Source organism: Myiozetetes cayanensis, unplaced genomic scaffold (genome assembly GCF_022539395.1).
Source record: "Myiozetetes cayanensis isolate MyiCay16 unplaced genomic scaffold, myiCay2020 scf5-8, whole genome shotgun sequence".
NCBI lineage: Eukaryota > Metazoa > Chordata > Aves > Passeriformes > Tyrannidae > Myiozetetes > Myiozetetes cayanensis.
In genome coordinates this window covers 90,504,326-90,524,451 of record NW_026087742.1, presented here as the reverse complement: position 1 = coordinate 90,524,451, position 20,126 = coordinate 90,504,326, and the positions used below count along the sequence as shown (strand labels likewise).

The following is a 20,126-nucleotide window of genomic DNA, read 5'->3' as shown; positions in this document are numbered from 1 at the left end:
GAGAAGAAAGAGCATGCACCAGAAACTTCACAAAAAAAATTGGACATGGTTTTAAAACCACAGAAAGAGGGAAGAAGAATAAATCACTAAAAAATGTCATAGAATGAGAGCAAGATATTAGTCAAAATACATGGAAAAATATAGGGACAAAAACAGCTGCAAAAGGTTAAAGAGGCTCCAAGAAAATTTATTTTCTGTCTGTCCCGACAGTTCAATTACAAACAATGTGATATACTGTAGCAATAGCTACCTAATATCTGGTGCCTCCCACACACTTGCCTTTATCCACAAAGAGCTGTGGAAACACTCGCCATCCAATGCAAGTCACAGAGGCTTGAAGAATCACAACGGGGGGTTGGCTCCCATAGCGTACAGGATGCATTTTATTGCCACAGCTAGTGTTACAAAACACACAGCCCTATTTTCTGTTATTGCATCTCCACTTCCTCTTTTCACCCTTTAAGATTCACACCATGGCTATCCCAGGATCAGGAACTGCAGATTTTATGTGATTAAGGCTAGCCCAGACAAGATCTTACCAAAACATCAGTGGTGCCAAGGCCCTGAGCACAACCTCTCCTCCACCCCTCAGGGGTCTGAATGCCTCGGCTCAAGGCCAGCTGTGACACAGTGCAGCTGTGTAAACTCCGAGCACGCTGCTGGGGAGAAAGCCATGTGAGAAAGCACTAGAAGAAGCCTCACTGGGCACCCTTTTCCACTTGGGAGTTGCACTCCAGCTCAGATTCTCGCCCTTGGACTTTGTCAGGGCTATGTAGCAGGTCTGTCTGTGCCTGGCCATTTGCCTTACCCATCCTGACTGTGAACTGCTGGCTTAAATTCCTGGTGTTACCTTGGAGCTAGGAGCCCCTGATGGTCTAGTGGTTAAGGGCGCGGCGCTGTCACCGCCGAGGCCTGGGTTCGATTCCCCCGGGCAGATGGAGCTCGTTAGCCCTTTAAAAGGCAACCCATCTACGTCCTAAGGACCTCGCTGCCACCGTCCAAGCTCGCTTGGCCCCGGCAGATGAACCTTAGGATTAAAGGGTGGGCTCAGTTCCGCGCACACTGTGTCTCACCTAAAAAATCCAATGCGCAGGCTGGAAGGTGGAAAGACCTTCCCCGGATCTTCGCTCGCGAAGACTGGCCATTATTCATTATATTACCTTGGAGCTGCTCAACACTACAGACTTGTCTGGTGATCACGCTCTTAGTTGACCCTGCTTAACATAATGGAGTTGCTCTACCCTTGTCTGTCTACCACAGGATTCCCCACTTTGACCAAGATCATTGCCCTGCCTGCTTTGCTGTCACACTCACTTTCCAGCTTGCCTTTCTTTACCAAGTAATCCACTTTGTGCTCTGTGACAAGTGGAATAGGTTAGCCTCACATTAAATTAATCCTTTTTTTTCATTCAGTTCTGCTCTAAATATTAATAAAACACACCCTTACACCAGCAGGCACTGGAGTTCTGTGACTAAGGTCACAAGCAACAGTGGAGAATTTAACTATTGCTATCCAGAACAGGATAACACTTTTCAAGGCTAAGCAAAAGGTTATATTTGTACCTCAAGCAACGAGCAGCTTTTCAGAAAGGTAAGCAGCTAGAATGCAAAATGGGATTTATTACTAAGGCTATAGCAGAATTCTCTACGTTGTTTAGACTCCAAGCAATTAGAACAGAAGTTACTTGCACAAAACAATGCTCTACACCAGGACTGGTACCTTTATGCGGTAGTGCAGTGCTAAAAATTCCAGTAGTGCTAGTTTACAGAAAGGCAAAAACTGTGTTAAATTCTGCAGAACAACAGAGAGTCTGAACAAGCTCTGCTGGGGAGGGGCAGGGGAGGATGGGGAATAAAAGGGAAAGCAACAATTTAGAGAGCTTCCTCTTTAGCTTGTATTTCTAAGACACAAACAGACTACTAAAACTCTTTTCTGCTAAACTCTTCCTACTACCCCTAAGTGTTTCAGCTAAGACAGGTAACATAATTCAGGAGAAGTCAGGTTGTCCTGAAAACACCCAGATGTCAAACTTAAGCATTAGTCAGCCCTTGGCTTCAGAACAGGACCTTAGATAATTCAACCAAAATCCCCAAAAATCCCAGGAAATAGAAATCTGCATCTTTTTCAATCTTTATGAGAGATACTTGCTCTGGTGCTGCATGTCATTTCCCTAGTACTGGATATACCAGGCAGGGCTTTCACTGCAAGAGCCCTCCTGTGTCCAGGAAGACAGAGGCATTTGACTCAAAGTGAAGATTGACAAGAACAGGATCTTGAAAGGAAGGAAACAAGACGGCTAGGCAGAGAAACAGAATCCTTCTTGTCCTCCCCTGTCCCTTCCCCTGACAGGGCTCTCTCATCACCCCGGGCAAAGCCAGTTGGTTTGATCTCTACATACATGAGGCACCTGCACTCAACGTCTCAGCAGGGGGAAGACACACCACGAATAAAGTAAGCGGGAAGGAAGAGGACTGCCACAGTGGAATAACAGTGTTTGGATACATATTCACATCCAAGATCCTTGCCACTCAACAAAATTGCCTTCTAGAAAAGTATAGAATTAGACTCAAATTGGCACCATGACTGCTAAATACAATTCTTCTATCCTGTCCCCCACTTAAGAGTTAAGCTCTGCCTTGGAAAAGGCTGTAAGATTTAAAATTCCATTATGATGGTAAGGAATGCAGTGAAAGAGCTCAACAACAATGCCATGAACTGAACAGGTGTGCAGGAAACCATGTATTCCACTACATGAAAAGAATACAGATAATGAGGATGATAATAATAATAAATTATTGTTAATTAGAATAATTACTCATTACACAACTACCACCCATCTCATGAACTGAAAGCAACACAGTGTTTCCCTTTTATAAGTAAACAAATATTCCTGTAGCGGCAGGGAAGTTGTGCACACAAAGGGACTCAAGGTTACAAGGTTATCCTCCTGATGGTAACCCTCAGTTTCAAGCATTTCACTCTGGAAGCTCACCGGTGCTCAGCAGACACAGGGGTAAACAATACAAGCCTTCCAGACACTGGTTCCAGCTGCCAGGCACATGAATGAAAGACATATGTCTGATACCGCAACATCACAGTGAGACAAATACCCAGGCTGTCTCACAGGCAGAACAGCAGCTATGTGTTTCAGTGACTTTCTTAGATCAGGCTTTCAAATAATTAGCATAAAAATTCATTTATCATTAAGGTTAATTAGGCAGTTAATGAACTGAAAAATTAAAACACCTGAGGAGATTGTAAAATGAACTAAGTGGGCCAGGTCAAACTTTCTTGTATTTTGAAGGTTTGGGGCTGAACCATCCAATCTGGATTATTATGACAGTACAAACCAACAGCAATATAATTACACTCTCGAAGGCTAAGCCATAGGTGCTGATATGATTCTGAAGGCTGTGCATCACTAATACCACAGAAGACTTACAGCAGCACCCTTTTGAGTTAGCTGTAATTTACAGAAGCCTCAGCCTCCTTTCCTTCCCCCCCAAAAAAACTCTCAGTCACAGCCCTACAACACAATTCACGTTAGTCCCTATCAACACCCGAGGAAGCACTCCATTCCTCAAAAGAAATATTTAAGAATATTCTTGATATTAAGCTATTTTGGTCCAAAATTTTACTTCCATGATTGTTAAAAAAAAATAAAATCCTGATTAAAATAAAGCTAACCCATTGGCTCAGAATTATGGTTTGAAGCTTCATATTGTCGTCATCTTCATCCTATGCTGGCCTATTTTAGAGCTAATCTCATGTTCCCCAAAGAAAAGTATCATTCAACAAACAGAAAGCAATGCAAAGCAAAAAAAAAAAAAAAAAAGGCACACACTGGCTGGGCCACAGTTCATCCTCCCCACACCCTGCTCCCCAGTTATGAAGGTTCAGCACTACAGCACAGCTGGTTTCAGGTGTACCACAAAGGACAGGAAAGCAACAAACACCTTGTGAGAGGCCAACACTGACTGGTTCTCCTCCTCCCATTGCAGGAACCCCATATGAGATTTTCTAGATGCGTTCCCGTAAGACACTCTTCTTCCTGCCATGCCCAGTCTTGTTCACCACACAAATTTTAACTTAGGGGGGAGATTACCCAGTCAGAAAAAAAAAATAAAAAATGCATGCATCCATGTCTAAGACAACAGCAAAAGAAATACCAAATACATTGCACACAACACCTGCACTAGACCAAAGTGCTCCACTGTGCTTCGCTTCTGTCCAAACCCAACCTACTCCAAGACAAATATCCCAATTTTATCTCCTGCAGGCTGATACCCTAGAAGATATGTACACTGCAAAACATATTAGCTAGCATATGTTTTACCTAGAATACAACAAAAGCACTGCCTCCTCCAGAAGCACAAAGGGAACCAAATTCCTGCCTTGTGACTGACTCCATACTCTGAATTGGGTGGAAGCTCCTGAGCCCATCCCATATTGTGGAGTTCTAGAGAGCAACAAGGGATCAGACCTAGCCTATACCCAGTATTTCCTCCAGCCAAGACACCTCACAAGTTGTGGGTTTTTCAGGTCACATTCTGAAGCACTGAGTTAACCCCCACGCAGGGCAAAAGGAGTTTTGGCATACCTGCAGCCTGGCACTAATTCACAGACATGTAAGCTCTTATTTGGTTCTAAGCCCTTCCTGGATAAGATATTTGTGCCTGACCCCATTTCATTCTGCCACTGTGCATGGTCTGTTAAGCACAGTATTTGCTCACGCTTCCCAGTGCAGTGTGCTTGGTACTGCTGAAATAGGGACCCCACCTTACAAGCATTTGGTACTTCTGGTTACAGCCTAAATCAGTCACCACACATTGGAAAACAAACAAACAAACAAAACCATGGAGTTTGACATGGCACAACTAAACCCAAGAAAGATCTCATGCGAATAGGCGAAAAATACACTTTAAATTCCAAAGATTCACTTTGCACAAGAAAGTGAAGTCCATATTCAAAAGCACGCAGTACAAGTTACCCACGGTGCTCGATTACGAATTCCATTACCAGAAACAGGGCATCAGCATACCAAAAATTTGCAGGTGTTAGCAATAGTTAGAAAACTAATAATGACAATGGTATTTTCCACTAGACTGTTACAGAGACGGGTTACATTTAATATTGGAGATGACTTTAAAGTAATTCAGATTATTTTCTGTGTTTTTGCTTTCAAACTCACAACTTTCTGGAACCCTGTCACAGAAGCAGGTGTCAAAACACACAAATTATCAGCCTGTTGGAGCTTCACTTTTACTTAAGTTATTTTGCTCTATCACCACATTCTAAATGCCCCTAGGCACTTTTTATTGCCTGTCAAAAATCACAGAATCACCATTCAAAAAAAGACAGTCAGGAGAACCTGCCTGAATAAAAATTAGCTTTATTTTTACCTCTCTCTCAAGCAATTTTTCTTAGTAGCCCTAAAAAATAAAAAGCCACTGGGGGAATAGCGAGAGGCACTTACACTATCTTGAAATCTAGCTCCTTTCAACTCTAACATGCAACACCGATTTCCTCAAGTCCACTGCAGGCACCACCCCACAGAGCACAGAGGGTTGGCTCTATTCATCAGTATGAGAGGGAAGAGGCATTAACAGTTCTCCTGGTTTTAGTAAGGGGTGTATTTATGACCACCAACCACAATCTCCTTTCTCCATCGTCTCTGAAGCACTACTCATCTAAGCCTGTTCTGCAGCACCCACCTGGAGCTCCTCTCCAAGTACTGTACCCTGTTAGTGGGAACTCTGGTGTTCCTACTGGTCAAGCAGAATCATTCAAGAGCTGCTGGCCCTCAGTGTGCAGGAAATTAATTATGTGGAACAATCTACAAACACAGAGTAGACAAATATTTACAGTAATGAGAGTGGTGTTCATCAGCTCCTATCTTACATTTAGGGCAAGAAATGCTAACAGAGCATAAATGTGGTTCTTCAGGTATCTTAACTTCAAATCTGAATATTATGCAACGTCAGCCAAGGTCCCAACCATCAAATATCTACACTATAAATGCAACTTGAAGTTTATAAAGAGGAACAGACCAGAGAATGTTTGCAGAAACAGCTGACAGGCCCCCTTTGCTTATCTACCAGGGAATACTTTACACCAGACTCAGACCTTGAACATTATATTCCTGGAAGCAAAATGTAACTTCTCATCATCTGAGGAACTAAACTAATACATTAATGAAACCAGTGCTGCAGGGAAACATGGTCTGATGGAAGTCTCTTAGAACCAGACTTGGTCCAGGCTACTGAAAATTTGCACAGATCAAGATGAGGACCTTACTGACAGCCAGCCACTACAAGGGCACAAAACTTAGAGGAGCACAGCTCCTCTGACTTGAGCAGAGAAGGTGTAAGTTTTCTAGCACCTTTACTGCATCCCTGAAGCAGGGCAAAACACAGTCTTAAAGTAGCAATAATCACCTACAGAGCAAAATAGCTTTGGGTTTACCCAATTCTCAGCCACACTGAGCAGTACTGTTACTTTTACATAAATGCAGAAGACGTGAGAACTTTAAAAAAAGGTTCTGTACTCACATGACCTGCTAAAAGGCAGATTTCAGACAACTGCTGGAGTTTCACAGTTCTGTCACTATTTTTGCACAGCTTGTGGGAAACAAGTAGCACTTCCTTTAGTTCCCTTATAATACGTAGAATAAATATAATGTCCAACTACCCATATGTACAGTCCTTTTAATGTAATCATTTATACAGTTTCTGTTGGAGACATCAAAAAAAAGGAAGTCAAAATAAGAGAAGGAACTGGAGTCATAAGATCTGAAAATCTGATCTACAGAGGAGTGACAGATCTCACAGTGTTAGCATTCCTTGCTTCTCTCTGCTAAAATGTATTGAAAGAAGCAGCTAAAAATAAGATAAATAATTCCCCAATATTAAGTTCTCCCTGAGAGCAAATGCTGCCATTTCACAGATACTCCACAATTCAAAAAATGGAAGGGAAAACAGTGCATTTATATAAAGAGAAAAAAAAATGCACCCAATGCAAGTCTTGTCTTAAGAAGAGGTGTTTTATGAAGAAGCTTTTTAACATGTACCGTACCACTAAAGATCTTTAATGTCTACAGACAGCATGTAGACAGAAAGCTACAGTCTCAGAAACAGCACCCACAGCTGGTAAATGACAACAACAGAAGAGTCAACCACTGAACTATGAAGAACTTCAGTTCGTTCTGGAAAACTTGGGCCAGGCACTCAGATACATAAATATTCATAAAGCATAATTTTTTTCAGAGAGAAAAAAACCTACTTCTTGAAAAAATAAGAGCAATTCCATTAGACAACCATATATCCTCTTTTTAGTCACTACGAGCTATTTGCAACAATGCAAACCCTAACAGTAAATCTAACTTAAACACTGGTTTGGAGAGGATGGATTGTTTTTGTTTTAGACACACACAAGCCTCGCATTGTGTCACACTGTCAGAGCTCAATTTTCCAAAATTGTGTTCACGAGTTCTGTAGCAGTCACCAGCTCCTCAAATCAGCATCTAAAAGCCACTGTAGGATGTCACACCCTGTGTCTCCTGCAAAATAGATCTAATTTTCCATTACAAACTGGTGATTGTTCCTGGGCAGGGGGAGGGGGGAGAGAGAAGGAGACTAAGAAAGGCAGCTTTTATACTATCTACCAGATTTGTCTTCTATTTCTACCACCCTCCTTCCTACAATTCTACAAGCTGAATGCCAGCCAGAAAAATCAACGAAACTATTTTTCACTGAAATATGAAAACAAAGCATCTGAGAAGTTTCATGATACAATTCAGCTTCACTGTTAAACACAAGCACATATAACCTCTTTTAGGAACTCACTAAATGCTTCAAAATGCCCATCTTAGAAGATACTAAGAGAAACAGCTCTCAGAACCTTGCACTGTAGTGAATGAAACAGGAAATGAGGAACAAAGAAAGGAATTTCATAGATTCCAGATGTACTCTAACACCAGCTGGGAAATACAAGCAAGAATCAAAGCCTTGTAAAAAGTTACCACTAACTGTTTTCTTCTAGAGTTCTTAACAAAAGTAAGTAGCTGTAAACAATTTGTAAATAAAAATATTTTTAGATTAAATTGGAAACAGTAATAAAAATAAACTTCTTTCCCTCCTATTTTTAAGGACTTTTAAAACTCAGCAATCAGTGCATCTGGTTTTTTGAGCTGCTTTTTATAAACATAAGAACTCTGTAAAAGCAGCCATAACAGAAGCACAATTGTAAATAAAGTATTTAAAGTTGTCAGTTTTCTGATACTTGGAGTATTAAAGCTGAATGAAACTTGAAAGCAAAGAAAATAAAAAACAGTAAACTTGATTTATAATATATGCCTTCTGTTCAACTGGAACTAAATGGAATTTAAATTTGTAAATTGCTAGTTATCAGTCACTCAAAAACTTTGTTCCTACAGGTAAAAATTAAAAAATTAACCACTCCAGGTTAAAAATCCTGGAAACAAAATTCCTTCAAAAGTTCAAATATCCTTCTACTCCCTGTATAATACATCTCCAATGTTTCATCCTCCTTTTCTGAAACACAAACTCAGGCCTTTCAATGTAAACTTCTTCTAAACGGATTTTGAATCCTCTGACTAATAAGCTCAGCAATAAACAAGGATATTTCCTCCTAAAGACACTGTAAAAGATAAAAGGAAAGCTTAAGAATGCATCTTATGGAACACAGATCTGTGTTAATAATTCCCCCTCCTCCCATTATCACAGAAATAGGTGCTCTTCACAACTTCAAGACTTTTCGTTAATTAGTCGTGTATAACAGAATTGAGACACTTCATCTAATATTTGTCCCCCTACCACCAGCATACAAAACTGCATTAATATTTATTCAAACTAAACATTGCATCAAATGTTACCTGTTCAAACCTACTAGTCATCCACAGATAAGTGAAACACTCTCCTTCTTACCATCCCATCATACTAATCCATTTCAGTCAGTGGTGATGCAGTCCCAGTTACACACCCCAGCAGACAGGGAACAGTGAGATTCAGCTGTTGGGCTAATGAAGGGACCTTTGTTTTGCCCCATTGCTCCCTGAGAGGTAATAACAGGCAAATGCACAAGTCTCTAGTCAAATAGAAAATAAGATAAGACTTCAGAGGTCTGGAATGAAAACTGAACAGCAAAACTCTCAATCAACCTCAGAAGTTAGGCAAGTCAGATCAGGCTATAAGTCTTCAATGTTTGTGTTCTTTCCTCAACAGACCTCAAAAATACAGACACACTACATTTTTTTCCCTTTCAGAGAGACAAAAACCCTCAAATACCTCAAACTTTCCACTGAATATTTAAAGTGTTTTACACTTGGCAACAATCCATTAAAATCTGAGAAAGGCAAACAGGGGGAAAATATTCCAGTTCTTCACAGTTTTGAAGCTTTACATCTCATTTTGCAAAACTTTCACCCATAAAGTCTTCTATAGGAGGAAAACAACATGTGAAGTTTCAGGGAAGTTGCTTTCCCCTTGGTAGAGGTTAGGATGGGAGAGGAAGGAAGTTAAATTTGTTTTGGTTTTACTCCAAAACAAAGCTTTTATTTGGATCCTAAATTCAGTCACCAGTCAACTACGCTGATGAAATCAGACACTACTGAAGAACAGATACTTCATAAGGTTTAGCAAATGTTAGTAAAATCAGAAGGTAAGAACGTGTATGCCTACAACTAGCTTTTCAGTTTAATAAAATACAACCCATCATTAACTCCAAGCTTGAGCTCTTCTTTGGTGTAACCACAAAATATATAAACCTCTGGTACTAGAAGGTTTAACAGCACAGCATTAAGACATACTAGTGCATGTTTCAACTATTAATATATGCTTTAGGTGATTTGCTCCCCAGGAACATTAAGAGTCAACTGGCACACACAAATATTAATTTTTCTTTGACGTATTTGGCTGAATATTTGTTGGTCTGATCATTAAGGGCAATAAAACTGTCTGATATTTACATCTTTCACAGTATGCAGCAAAGTCTTTATTCTAGGCTTCTTGCTCTCACAAGGAGTAACAAGGATTTATTCCACAAACACATCCATTTGCAGAGTGAATTGTCACAGCAGGAGAGGTATTAAGTACTCCTTAACAACTCAAAGTGGGTTTTGCCTCATCCTTTCGCCACCCCCTCCAAGAAAAAAATTGCTATATGAGGTACTCATAGACCTAATTCAACTCTCACAGAAGAGCTATTCACTTCAACAGAATTATTCACAACTTACACTCCTGTAACGGAGATCGGTCAGTGACTGAGAAAGGACAGAGGGAGTACCTGAAGGTCATTGCAGTCTATAGCATTGATCTGCTCTAAGAATTTTAACCTGATGTATACTATCAAAGGTGGGTTTTTAACTGTATTTTCTAATCTTGCTGTAGACAACACCTTTCAGTGTTCACATGAGAGGGTCTTCCTTACATGGGAGTAACAGTGCAATAAATAGCTTCATATGATAACAGTGTTTGACAGTGTATCTACATAAGTAGAAATCTTGCTGTGATGTCAAGAAAGGGGAGGGGGAGTTCTGTTTAAGCATAAACATGATAACATTAGGTGCCTCAGTTTTGCAAGGCAAGTGTGTAATGGAGAAGTGGGACAGCATGTGTGAGTATTAATCATTAATACCAACTAAAACACCTAAACTTTCATAAGCAGCTAAGGCTCACGAACTGAGTATGAGATTGAAGCAGTTCTCAGGTGGAAGGTCAGAGATGTATCTGTATCAGCTTGTCCTATTGGATAATATGCTGGTCTCGCTGGAGTTTTAGCATTTGTTCTCCAGAGCAGCTGACCAAGCCAGTGTGTATCAGCAGCTAACAAATACACCACCAGCAGCTAACAAATACATCAAGAAAACATGTACTAAGGAAGGGGAGTGGACTGAAGAGCATAGAAAGATTCAAACAGTCTTATGACACTGCCAGAATACAGACATGAAAGCAGAGGATGCACCTGCTGTCCCCTCCATCTGATTTCCACACGTGCACGCTCCCAGTCAAGCTCCTGATACTTGCCCAGAGACAGCTCTGACATTCGCTTGAGCACACAGACTCAGCTCACTAAAATGGAAGAAAATTAAACCTGACAGGAAAAATAAGCTACATTCTTTGGACCTGCTTTGCAAATTGAACTGGACTTTTACTCTGCAAGCAGAGGAGCATCAGTCAACAACAGGTGTGCAAAGAGCATCTCATTGCTGGGAGCAAGATGAGAGAAAGGGGGAAAGGCAAGACCTGCCTTTTCAGCAGCAACAAGCTACTAATTTGGGTTAGCATATCACGATGTCATGCCTTTGACTGCAGCTATGAGAACAGAATTGCAAAGTAATGTGCAAAGCATAGAGAAGAACAGCATCAGCCTGTACAGAGACATAAGAACAGAGGAAGATAAGCCAATATTGGCATCTAACTAACCCAGTAATTTCAGAAATAGAAATCTGGCTTCAACAAAATATAAATTTTAAAAAAAAACAAAAACAAACACAAACAAACCACCAAAACAACTCACAAAAACCACCAACCAGTCTGAGGAGTAATTCAACGCAATGAAAAGTTTTCAAAAGCATTTAGATGAAAACTGCAAAGCTAGGATATTCAGCACTTGCATCATGTTCTCATATAAGAGCATTTGGTACTCTGACCAAAAGATAATCACCTCCAGGAAGAGATAACAAAATACTTAGTTCTCATGAGAGAGATGAAATAGCACTTTTTTCAAACATACTAATTCCAAATGAGAACAAAAAAACCTAGGAAGTTTGCATACTGACATCAGAGGCTCTGAGCAGATCTGTTCAACGGTCTCACTCCCATGAATTTACCTCTACACACAGTAAAAGCCAAAACACATTGTTGGCTTCCACTCACATATGAATCCTCCTCTAATTAAAGAAAGTAAGGCTATGGATAATTCAATGTCAGGCTGGCAGACCCGAATACAAGCATTTTCTGTTTTTTCAGAACTACATTCACTGAAACATTTCCTACTGCTGCCTTCATTTCCTTCTCTCACTTGCAGACACTATGCTTTAGTCTCCATTTTTGCTCCAACCATGGCTTTTCCTGACAGTCCACAAACAGCCACAGCACTCCTCCTCTAGAAATAGCACTGGTCCCACATCTTTTCCATTCAGCACACTGCACACAAGTTGGTCAGAACCCAACCCCCACCAAATTTAGCAGAGTTTGAAATACTGAACCAGCAGTGAAAAATCTGCATAATCTATTCTGCACCCTTCATAGCCTGTGAGACTCAAGCTTTAAATAGCATTGCAGTAAATCAATAAGAATATAAGTTGCACTTCATTTTACCTCCACAACATCAGTTTGAGCTGTACTTGTTAACTTTTTAATGTGAAGAAATAATCTTGAGAAGTCTTTAATATATTCAGGGTGAGATACAAATAACTTTTCTTCCTTTCTTTACTTGTTGTTCCACTAACTTAGAAACACGGGAAAAAATACCGTTATCTTTATAAGAAACATTTTACATTTCCTAAATAAAATTTTCTATTATATACATAGATTTAAAAAAAGTACCTGAGAAAAATTCTCTCATTCTAAAAATATCCATTCAACAACCTTTTGCCCCATTTAAATGGGGATAAATCCTTTTACAGTGAACATATATAGTCGTAATTACTTCTACAAGTAACCACTTAAGACAAGGCACTAAATCCCAACAGACAACATTAAAAGAGACATCTTCTCAAGGCAAAATGGATTTCCCTGAACAACGTTAGCATTACTAGACTTAAGGGAGACATTAAGTTTGTAAGACACAAGATAGGTTCTTCTTACCCTTAGAAAAGCAGAGAGACATTTCTTGAACATTTATTTTGTATCAAGTTTAATGGTAGAAGGCTGTAAATACCTGCTCTTGGCAAATCGACCTGCTTAAATACTAGTAAACTAGCACTTAAGCAAATACTCTGCCTGACTTCACCCAAGACTCTCAGTTTCACAAAGAAAAGTTCAGTTGCTTTCACGATGTCTTGAAATACATAGCTCTGCATGAATTAAAAAAAAAGGGGGCACAACAAAAATAAGAGGCAGAGACAGCACATCTACAGACCAACTATCCTCCTTGTCAACTGGATATAAACAAGGTTTTACAGTTCCTAGAAAATGGTGGATTTAGAGCACTGATCTACATCACGTAGTAGCCAACTTTTATAACAGAAATTCCACTTCTTCGTGGCTCTGATCACACTTAGCGCTAAGGACAGACAATGCTCCTGGAATTCCCACATTTTAGACTAAGACTTCAACACCTAGTAACCTCAAAAGGTCCATTCCTGGTCTTTCTAAAGATGATAAAAAGAGCTTTAGAAGTTTATGTCTTAAATTGCAACAAGCCCTCACAGTGTATACATGGACTGTTATTATCTGTGAGGTCAACAGAATTATGAGCAAATGGTCCTCTCATTATATTATGTCCCTGGTAACCTTTCCATGTGCAGTATCCTCCTGTCCCAATTATTACTCCAAAAATATTGGACTGTTTAGGCTCTGTAACAAGTCCTACCACTAAAAAAATACTATTTCAGAGCAGAGCCTAATCCTCCTAAGTATGAGTACTAGATTTCAGGGACATGAAAAGCTTGATATTTAAAGTGAAAATTCACAAATGAGCTGTTTCTTTAGATTTTTCAAGTATAAACAATTTCACAAAGTAAAATCTGCCAGAAGGTTCTCTGCTAGCCAGCATATAGCTTTCAACAGCAGAAATGCTGAATATGAGTTTTTATTTTTTCAACTGAAAGGTTAATAGTTGATGCCATCTAAGGAGAAAAAAATAGCAATTAAGTACAGCATATTTATTAAATATTAACATTACAACAAAAGCCATGTTGTCAAGCAGAAGGACTCTCTTTGTAGTTTTTCCAGCCAATCATCAGCCATAGAACCTTATGTTGTTTCCTTTCAGGTTTTGAAACACTGACTCATGGAAATATCAGCACTGCACACTTCCTCAAAGTGGCAATCTTATAGGAAGTGTTTGTTTAGTCTTACATGACACATTGTTTTGTTTATGTATAAGGGATTCCGGTAAAAATAATTTTCAATTAAAGAAAAAAAGACAAAAGTACAGTTATGGGAAGCCAAAATAAATCAATTTCAAATAGACATTTGAACAGCACATTCATTAACACAAGTACTACTTTTTTCTTTCTACTGTACATTACTTCCTTGCAACAGCTATGAACAGAAGCAGCCAGGCATTGAGTTCTATCAATTCAAGCAACCACAAAAGAAACTGGACAAGAGGTAACACAGTAACAATTCCTCTTAACACTGCTACCCACACTGACAGAGTTTGTATCATTGCTCCACAACTTCAATATCTCAATGAGACATCTTCTGGAAGTGGCTCACCGCTGCCAGTGCAACTGAATGAGACAAACACGGGTTCCTAAGAAGCTCAATGCTTCACATTTTCAAATGATGAAACAGATGGCTCCAGCCAAATCCAAGCATGACTAGAAACAACACTCCTCAGAAGAGGGATGCTTTTATATAATTATCCATCTAGCTAAATATGGCTGATTCCATGTAACCCATCAGTCTCAAAAGAACAAGTTACACCAGCAGTACAAAATGCCTTCATTTACCTGCAGCTTCTTGGAAATACAGGACAAGCCAGCCACTGCAACATATCACATTAGGGCATTCAAACATCTCTAGGCTACAATGCTTTGCACAGCCGGAAGCCTCCCAGCTGCATCAGCCTCTCCATCAAGGAAGGTACGCCAACATGGATGTCTCACTCTGTGTTTGCACTGATTCCTCAAGGCATCAACCCTACATTTCATCTGATTTATAACAAGGCACACTTGTATATCAGTGTGCCCATTCATGATTCGCCAGCAAAGGTGCTGCGGAGAAGGAAACACCTTATCAGATCAAGCACAGAGTATTTTGTAGTCAGACATCAGTCAGAGCTTGGCCACAAAACAAGCCCCCGATGAACAGAACTGACCACTTCTACAGAATGATAAATCAAAGTAAATCAAGATGGGAAGTGACTTATCCCATCGTACTCAACTTGTCCCTTAACCCATTAAAAGATTCAAAGACTCCCGTCACTAGAAAAGAGAGAAATCTACAAGATTTCAGTGAATGGGAACTGCTGAAAGACAAATTTACTCTTGGGAATAGCTAATAAAAGTAGTGTCCCTCCAACATGCACCATCTTTTCGGTTCTGTTCAGCAACAGGCCAAGGAGAAATGGCCATCAACTGAAACACCGAAGTTCCACCTCAACATGAGAAAAAACTTCTTTATGTTGAGTATGGCAGAGCACTGGAACAGGTTGCCCAGGGAGGTTGTGGAGTCCCCTCTCTGGAGAGATTCAAAACCCACCTGGATGCCTTCCTGTGTCACCTGGTCTAGGTGACCCTGCCTTGGCAGGGGGGTTGGGCTACATGATCTCCAGAGATCCCTTCCAACCCTGACAATTCTGTGATCTCCCCTCACATCCACTCACAAGCTTTTTTGCAGGGAGCCTGCAAGCCTCCATATACAATTTCTTAAAGATCACAATTGCTTTACGAGGCCCGTTAGATTAGAAATACTCCCTCAACACACTAAAGCAATCCTGCCACTTCCTATTTTTCTGGTAAATTTCACAAGAGATATTCAGCTACAGAAACGTGTTTAAATTTCGAACTCGAATCCCAGAAACTCGCGCTCCCGCCACGAAGCCGGCGCGTGTCTGTTCCCGGGACACTTCCCATGGATAGACGGGAAGCGCTCACCACCGCCCCCTGCCGGACCGCGCTGGAACACCCGGGCGCAGCGCCGATCCAGATCGCGTCGGGCATTATCCTGCTCTTCATCCAGGAAAGAGCTTCGGCTCTCAAGGCAGAAGGGCGGCACCAGTGTGCCGGGGATTCACGCGGTTTTTCCTACTCGCTATCCACGCTAAAAAGCAGCAGGGATTCTTGCTACAGTACTACAGTAATCAAGCTTTGATGGGGGCTCTGACAACTGAAGTCAGCAGCAGGATTAACTTTCGTCTACAACTTAAAGAGATTAATCTCAAGACTTCTGGTGCTGTTATTATCTTTGATCTCTTCCACGATTCAAAGAAATTTCCACACTCTAATGACTTCAATCATTTAGGCATAACATCATCACTGTTCTCAAAAAAAAAACACCAGACCCTAAGCAAACACAAACACCCTGCCCAGGAGTCATCATCCTACACGCGAGATGTGTTCTTACTGCTTTTACTAAAAATCACCAGTGGGAACAACTTGCAATAGCATCACACATGCAATAGCATGTGTCTGTATTTCTCCCTTGTGAAAGGACCTTTCTTTAACTCCCCTTCCCCTCTCTGAAAAGAGCCAGAGAACAAGTCTCCGACCATACCCTGCAGTCTTACTGAATCTATTTTCCAGATGTATAAAAGGACACAGAATGAACACATAAAATTTTATCGTATAAATTAAACATTACCTCTTAAAATCTGCTGTCACTAAATTACTTGCTGACAATTAACGAGGAAACGATCCTAGCAATAGTCTCTTTGAAATGCTAATATCACTATTCCATAATGAGATTTCCTATGTAATCTCACGTTTCAGTTTTATCTAACACGATAATTGGTGGCTGCAAATTTGCTTTCGAGCGCACGAACTTGCAAAGGGAGATTTTTCAAGATCTTTTTAGGAAGCCACAAGCCCTGAGTACCCACCGCTGCGAGCCCAGCGCTGAACTTCGCCACTTCCCCCGGAGCTCGCAGCCCCCGCGCCCCATCCCGGGGAGCAGAACCGCTCCCTCTGCACGGGGGACTGATTGTCTTACGGAAACGAGGGATTTCCCTCCCAGCCGGCACACTCAGAACTCGACCAGAGAGAGTTTAATCCGCTCTCTGACATCTGTCGCTTACTTTCTAATAATGTGGTTTGGAACTCGATCAACAGCAAGGAGAGGAGAGGAGCGAATCTCCCAGTGCGCGTCGGAGGCAGCCGTGAGGAAGCGGCAGCAGCCTCTGCCCGTGCCCTCGCCGAGGGAAGGGGCCGAGGCACCGGCTCCTGCACACAGCCGCTTTTGGGCCGGTTTCGCACTACCTTTGCCACTGACACACAGTGCTGAGACTCGGTGACCGCCTACAAACTTTTAGCGCGTAGCTTAGCAACGAAAATAAAAAAAGAAGTTAAAAAAAAAAAAAAAAAAAAAAAGAAAACACAACCCAACAAAAAAAAAAAAAACCACGAAATCCGCCTAATATCCTGCGCCTCCCGGACTACCGTGGGTGCCGCTCGCCAGCCGGAGGGACAGTGCTGCCCGCCCGTCACCGCGGCACCGACCGACCGCCCCGCACGGCCCCACGGAGCCCCCCCAGCCCCGGGCACCGCCCGCCCCGCCGCCCCCCGCGCTCCCCCGGCGGGACAGGAGCGCACGGCGGCACCAAGGGGCGCCCGGCGCTGCCGCCTCGCCGCGCTCCGCTCCAGCGGGGGCTCCCTGCGCGCTGCCCCGCGCCCTCACCGATTTTAATCCTGACGCTCTGGAAGACCCGCAGCCCCTCTTCCTCCACCGCCATGGTGGTGGTGGTGGTGGTGCCGCCGCCGCGCCTGGCGCTCAGCAGTGCTCGAGCCCCGCCGCCGCGGAGATGCAAGGGCTGGGCGGGAGGAGGCAGGCGAGATGCTCCGCCGGACGGGGAGCAGGAAGGGTAGGCAGCCGCACGCCACGACCGGAGTGGAGCGAGAGATGGAGGGATCAGCGAGCGGCCGCGCAGCCCAGCGGAGCCGAGCGCAGCCCAGCGCAGCGCCCTCCTCTCCCCCCGCACCGCGGGCCGGCAGCGCCCGCCCCGCCGCCAACACCGCCCCCTCATTGGCCAGCGGGGCGGCGGCCGCGGCGCTCATTGGCCCGCTGTCCGCGGGGGCGGGGCAGCCGCGCGGGGGGAGCGGCGGAGCGCGGCAACAGCTGGAGCGCGGCCGCCCCCCGAGCGGCTGAGGGGCCGCCGCGGCCGCCGCACCGCTCCGGTGCTCCTGGCCCTGCTCCCTTGCTTCCGGCCCGGCAGCCTCCGCCCCGCCGGGGCTCCTGGAGGGGCAGCGCGCAGAGGGCGAGGGCTGACTAACTCCGTGGCCCCGCTCCAGTGCCGGCCCGGACCAAGCGCCGGGAGCAGCCGTTGGCGTCATGGCGAGAGGGAGGGAGGGATGATGTGCAAGTCCTGTTTCCCACAGAGCCATAAAGAGAGGGCACTATTGATGCCTCAGGTTGAAAGCCATTCATTAGCGGGGAAAAGAAGTCCCGTATTAAATGAACAAACCTGTTTGGGCGCTGAGAGCAGGCCAGTCTGTCTCCTGGCTCCATTTGATCAGCGGCAAAGCTGGCTCTACCTGATTGCACGGGAAGAGAAGGGAATTCAGATTTCAGACTTGCATGACTACACATTAAACAGCAAGAAATAGGACCTGTGTCAGTGTTCAGTGCCAAACTTTGGATCTTGTAAAGTCAGTAATTGAAATACTTCTTCTCTAAAGGTCTGGTGACAGCAGAGCACGAAGTTCAATGGAAGTCTACAGATTACATTAGTTCAAAAATCAAATTTTTTTTTTAAACAGTCAAATTACCTTTGGTGCAGTCACAGCTCCCCAGAGGACGTTTGGACATCCCTATGAAGAACAGTGCAGGCACATGACAGTCCACCATGTCCAAGAAGCTCAAAAAGATGCCCTTTTCCAAGCCTGCAGACCGAAAAAAAAAAAAAAAGTGAGATACTGAAATACAGAAGAGCAAATGAAAACTTGGGAAGGAGCTACGATGGCAATGGAAGTCAGCTTGTAGGAAAGACTGAGGCATCTGGGGTTTTTCCACACAGGTATAGGCCTAACTGAAGGAAACTGGCAAGCTCAAACCAAAAAAGGAAGCAGTGAGTTAAGGAGCTGCCTGACTTACTGTGTTCTTGTCTGCATAGCCAAGTGACATATGTAATTTGATTTATAGCACAGGACTCTAAAGAGATTTTATGAAGTACAGGCTTCCAGTTACCAACATCCATGCTATAATTCCCTCCTCCTTGCTGCAATATACCCAGTGTCCTCCCTAACCTCATTATCCCCATTCTGTGTGTCATCTCTTCTTCCATAATATTCCCACCTCACTGCAATACTTCAGCTGCTCTGCCCACTGGTCCTTTGCATCCCCCATGATACCTTCAGTGCTCCCTGCCCTAATAAGCATTAGCATTTTTTGTCACTTTAACCCAAATTTCACCTGTCACAATATTTCTGACTGCCCTATTTTTGCCTCCCTTTCCAGGTGGACAAGAGGCAACACAAGCAGCAGCCTGAACACAAACTAAAAGAATGCTGATCAGAGAGCTTGTATCTCTGATAGGAGACATTTACTCAGACTGGCCAACCTGTTATTGCCTCTCAGATACTGATTGTGACAAATAGTTTTGGAGTATAGATGTTATACAGGTCTGTTTTTACACTGTGTACATGCTCTCAGATAAAAAGGAATATATGAAATCTGTTGCTTTTGCTCCTTCACCACACGTGCATAGACCTTGAATGTATTTGCACAAAACAAATACAAGCCCACTAAGACGTCTCACTGAAGAAAAATGTCAAACAACTGTTACACACAGTGCTGTACACAGACAGAAACGATTATAGCTACAAGCCAGTGGATAATGTTTAGCTGTAAGCAAATGAAAACGTATCCTATGCTCAGGATCCCTATAAATCTTCCTTAACAGCATCAGGGAGAAACCTTCTTCCATGCTCTAAATAGTATAGACATCTCAGATAAAATATTTCTGTGTTTGCTTTGGTACACAGAGGCTTCAGTTGACCTCATTTCCCTGTCTAAAGCTTTTCTCATCTGCAGAAAGTTGACCCCAAAATAGTCATTAAAAAAAAAAATCAATTTATCAATTCTCTTCCCAACATTTCCTGCTGTAAGGGTTGTTCTCAGCAGATACTGCACAGGCTATCCTTCGCCATTTACCATTGTGTTCTTTTTGGACAGTCGTGGCACTTCTATCTATATCCTTTATTTTCAGGAAGTGAAAGAATATATCTATTTATAACGCAGTCATTATACGTTCACAAACCAGGCTATACATAAATCCCCCA

At 42.6% G+C, this 20,126-nt stretch overlaps 1 protein-coding gene across 1 annotated transcript in view; it reads right to left on the bottom strand.

The window, feature by feature from the left end:
- The window catches only part of RASA3 (RAS p21 protein activator 3), a 128,713-nt gene extending 110,896 nt beyond the window's left edge, over positions 1–17,817 (bottom strand). The window contains exon 1 of the mRNA XM_050332966.1: positions 17,527–17,817. Within this exon, the coding sequence (XP_050188923.1) occupies positions 17,527–17,581 (55 nt within the window). The 5' untranslated portion in view covers positions 17,582–17,817. The remainder of the gene's footprint in view (positions 1–17,526) is intronic.
- Between the last annotated feature and the right edge of the window lie 2,309 nt (positions 17,818–20,126).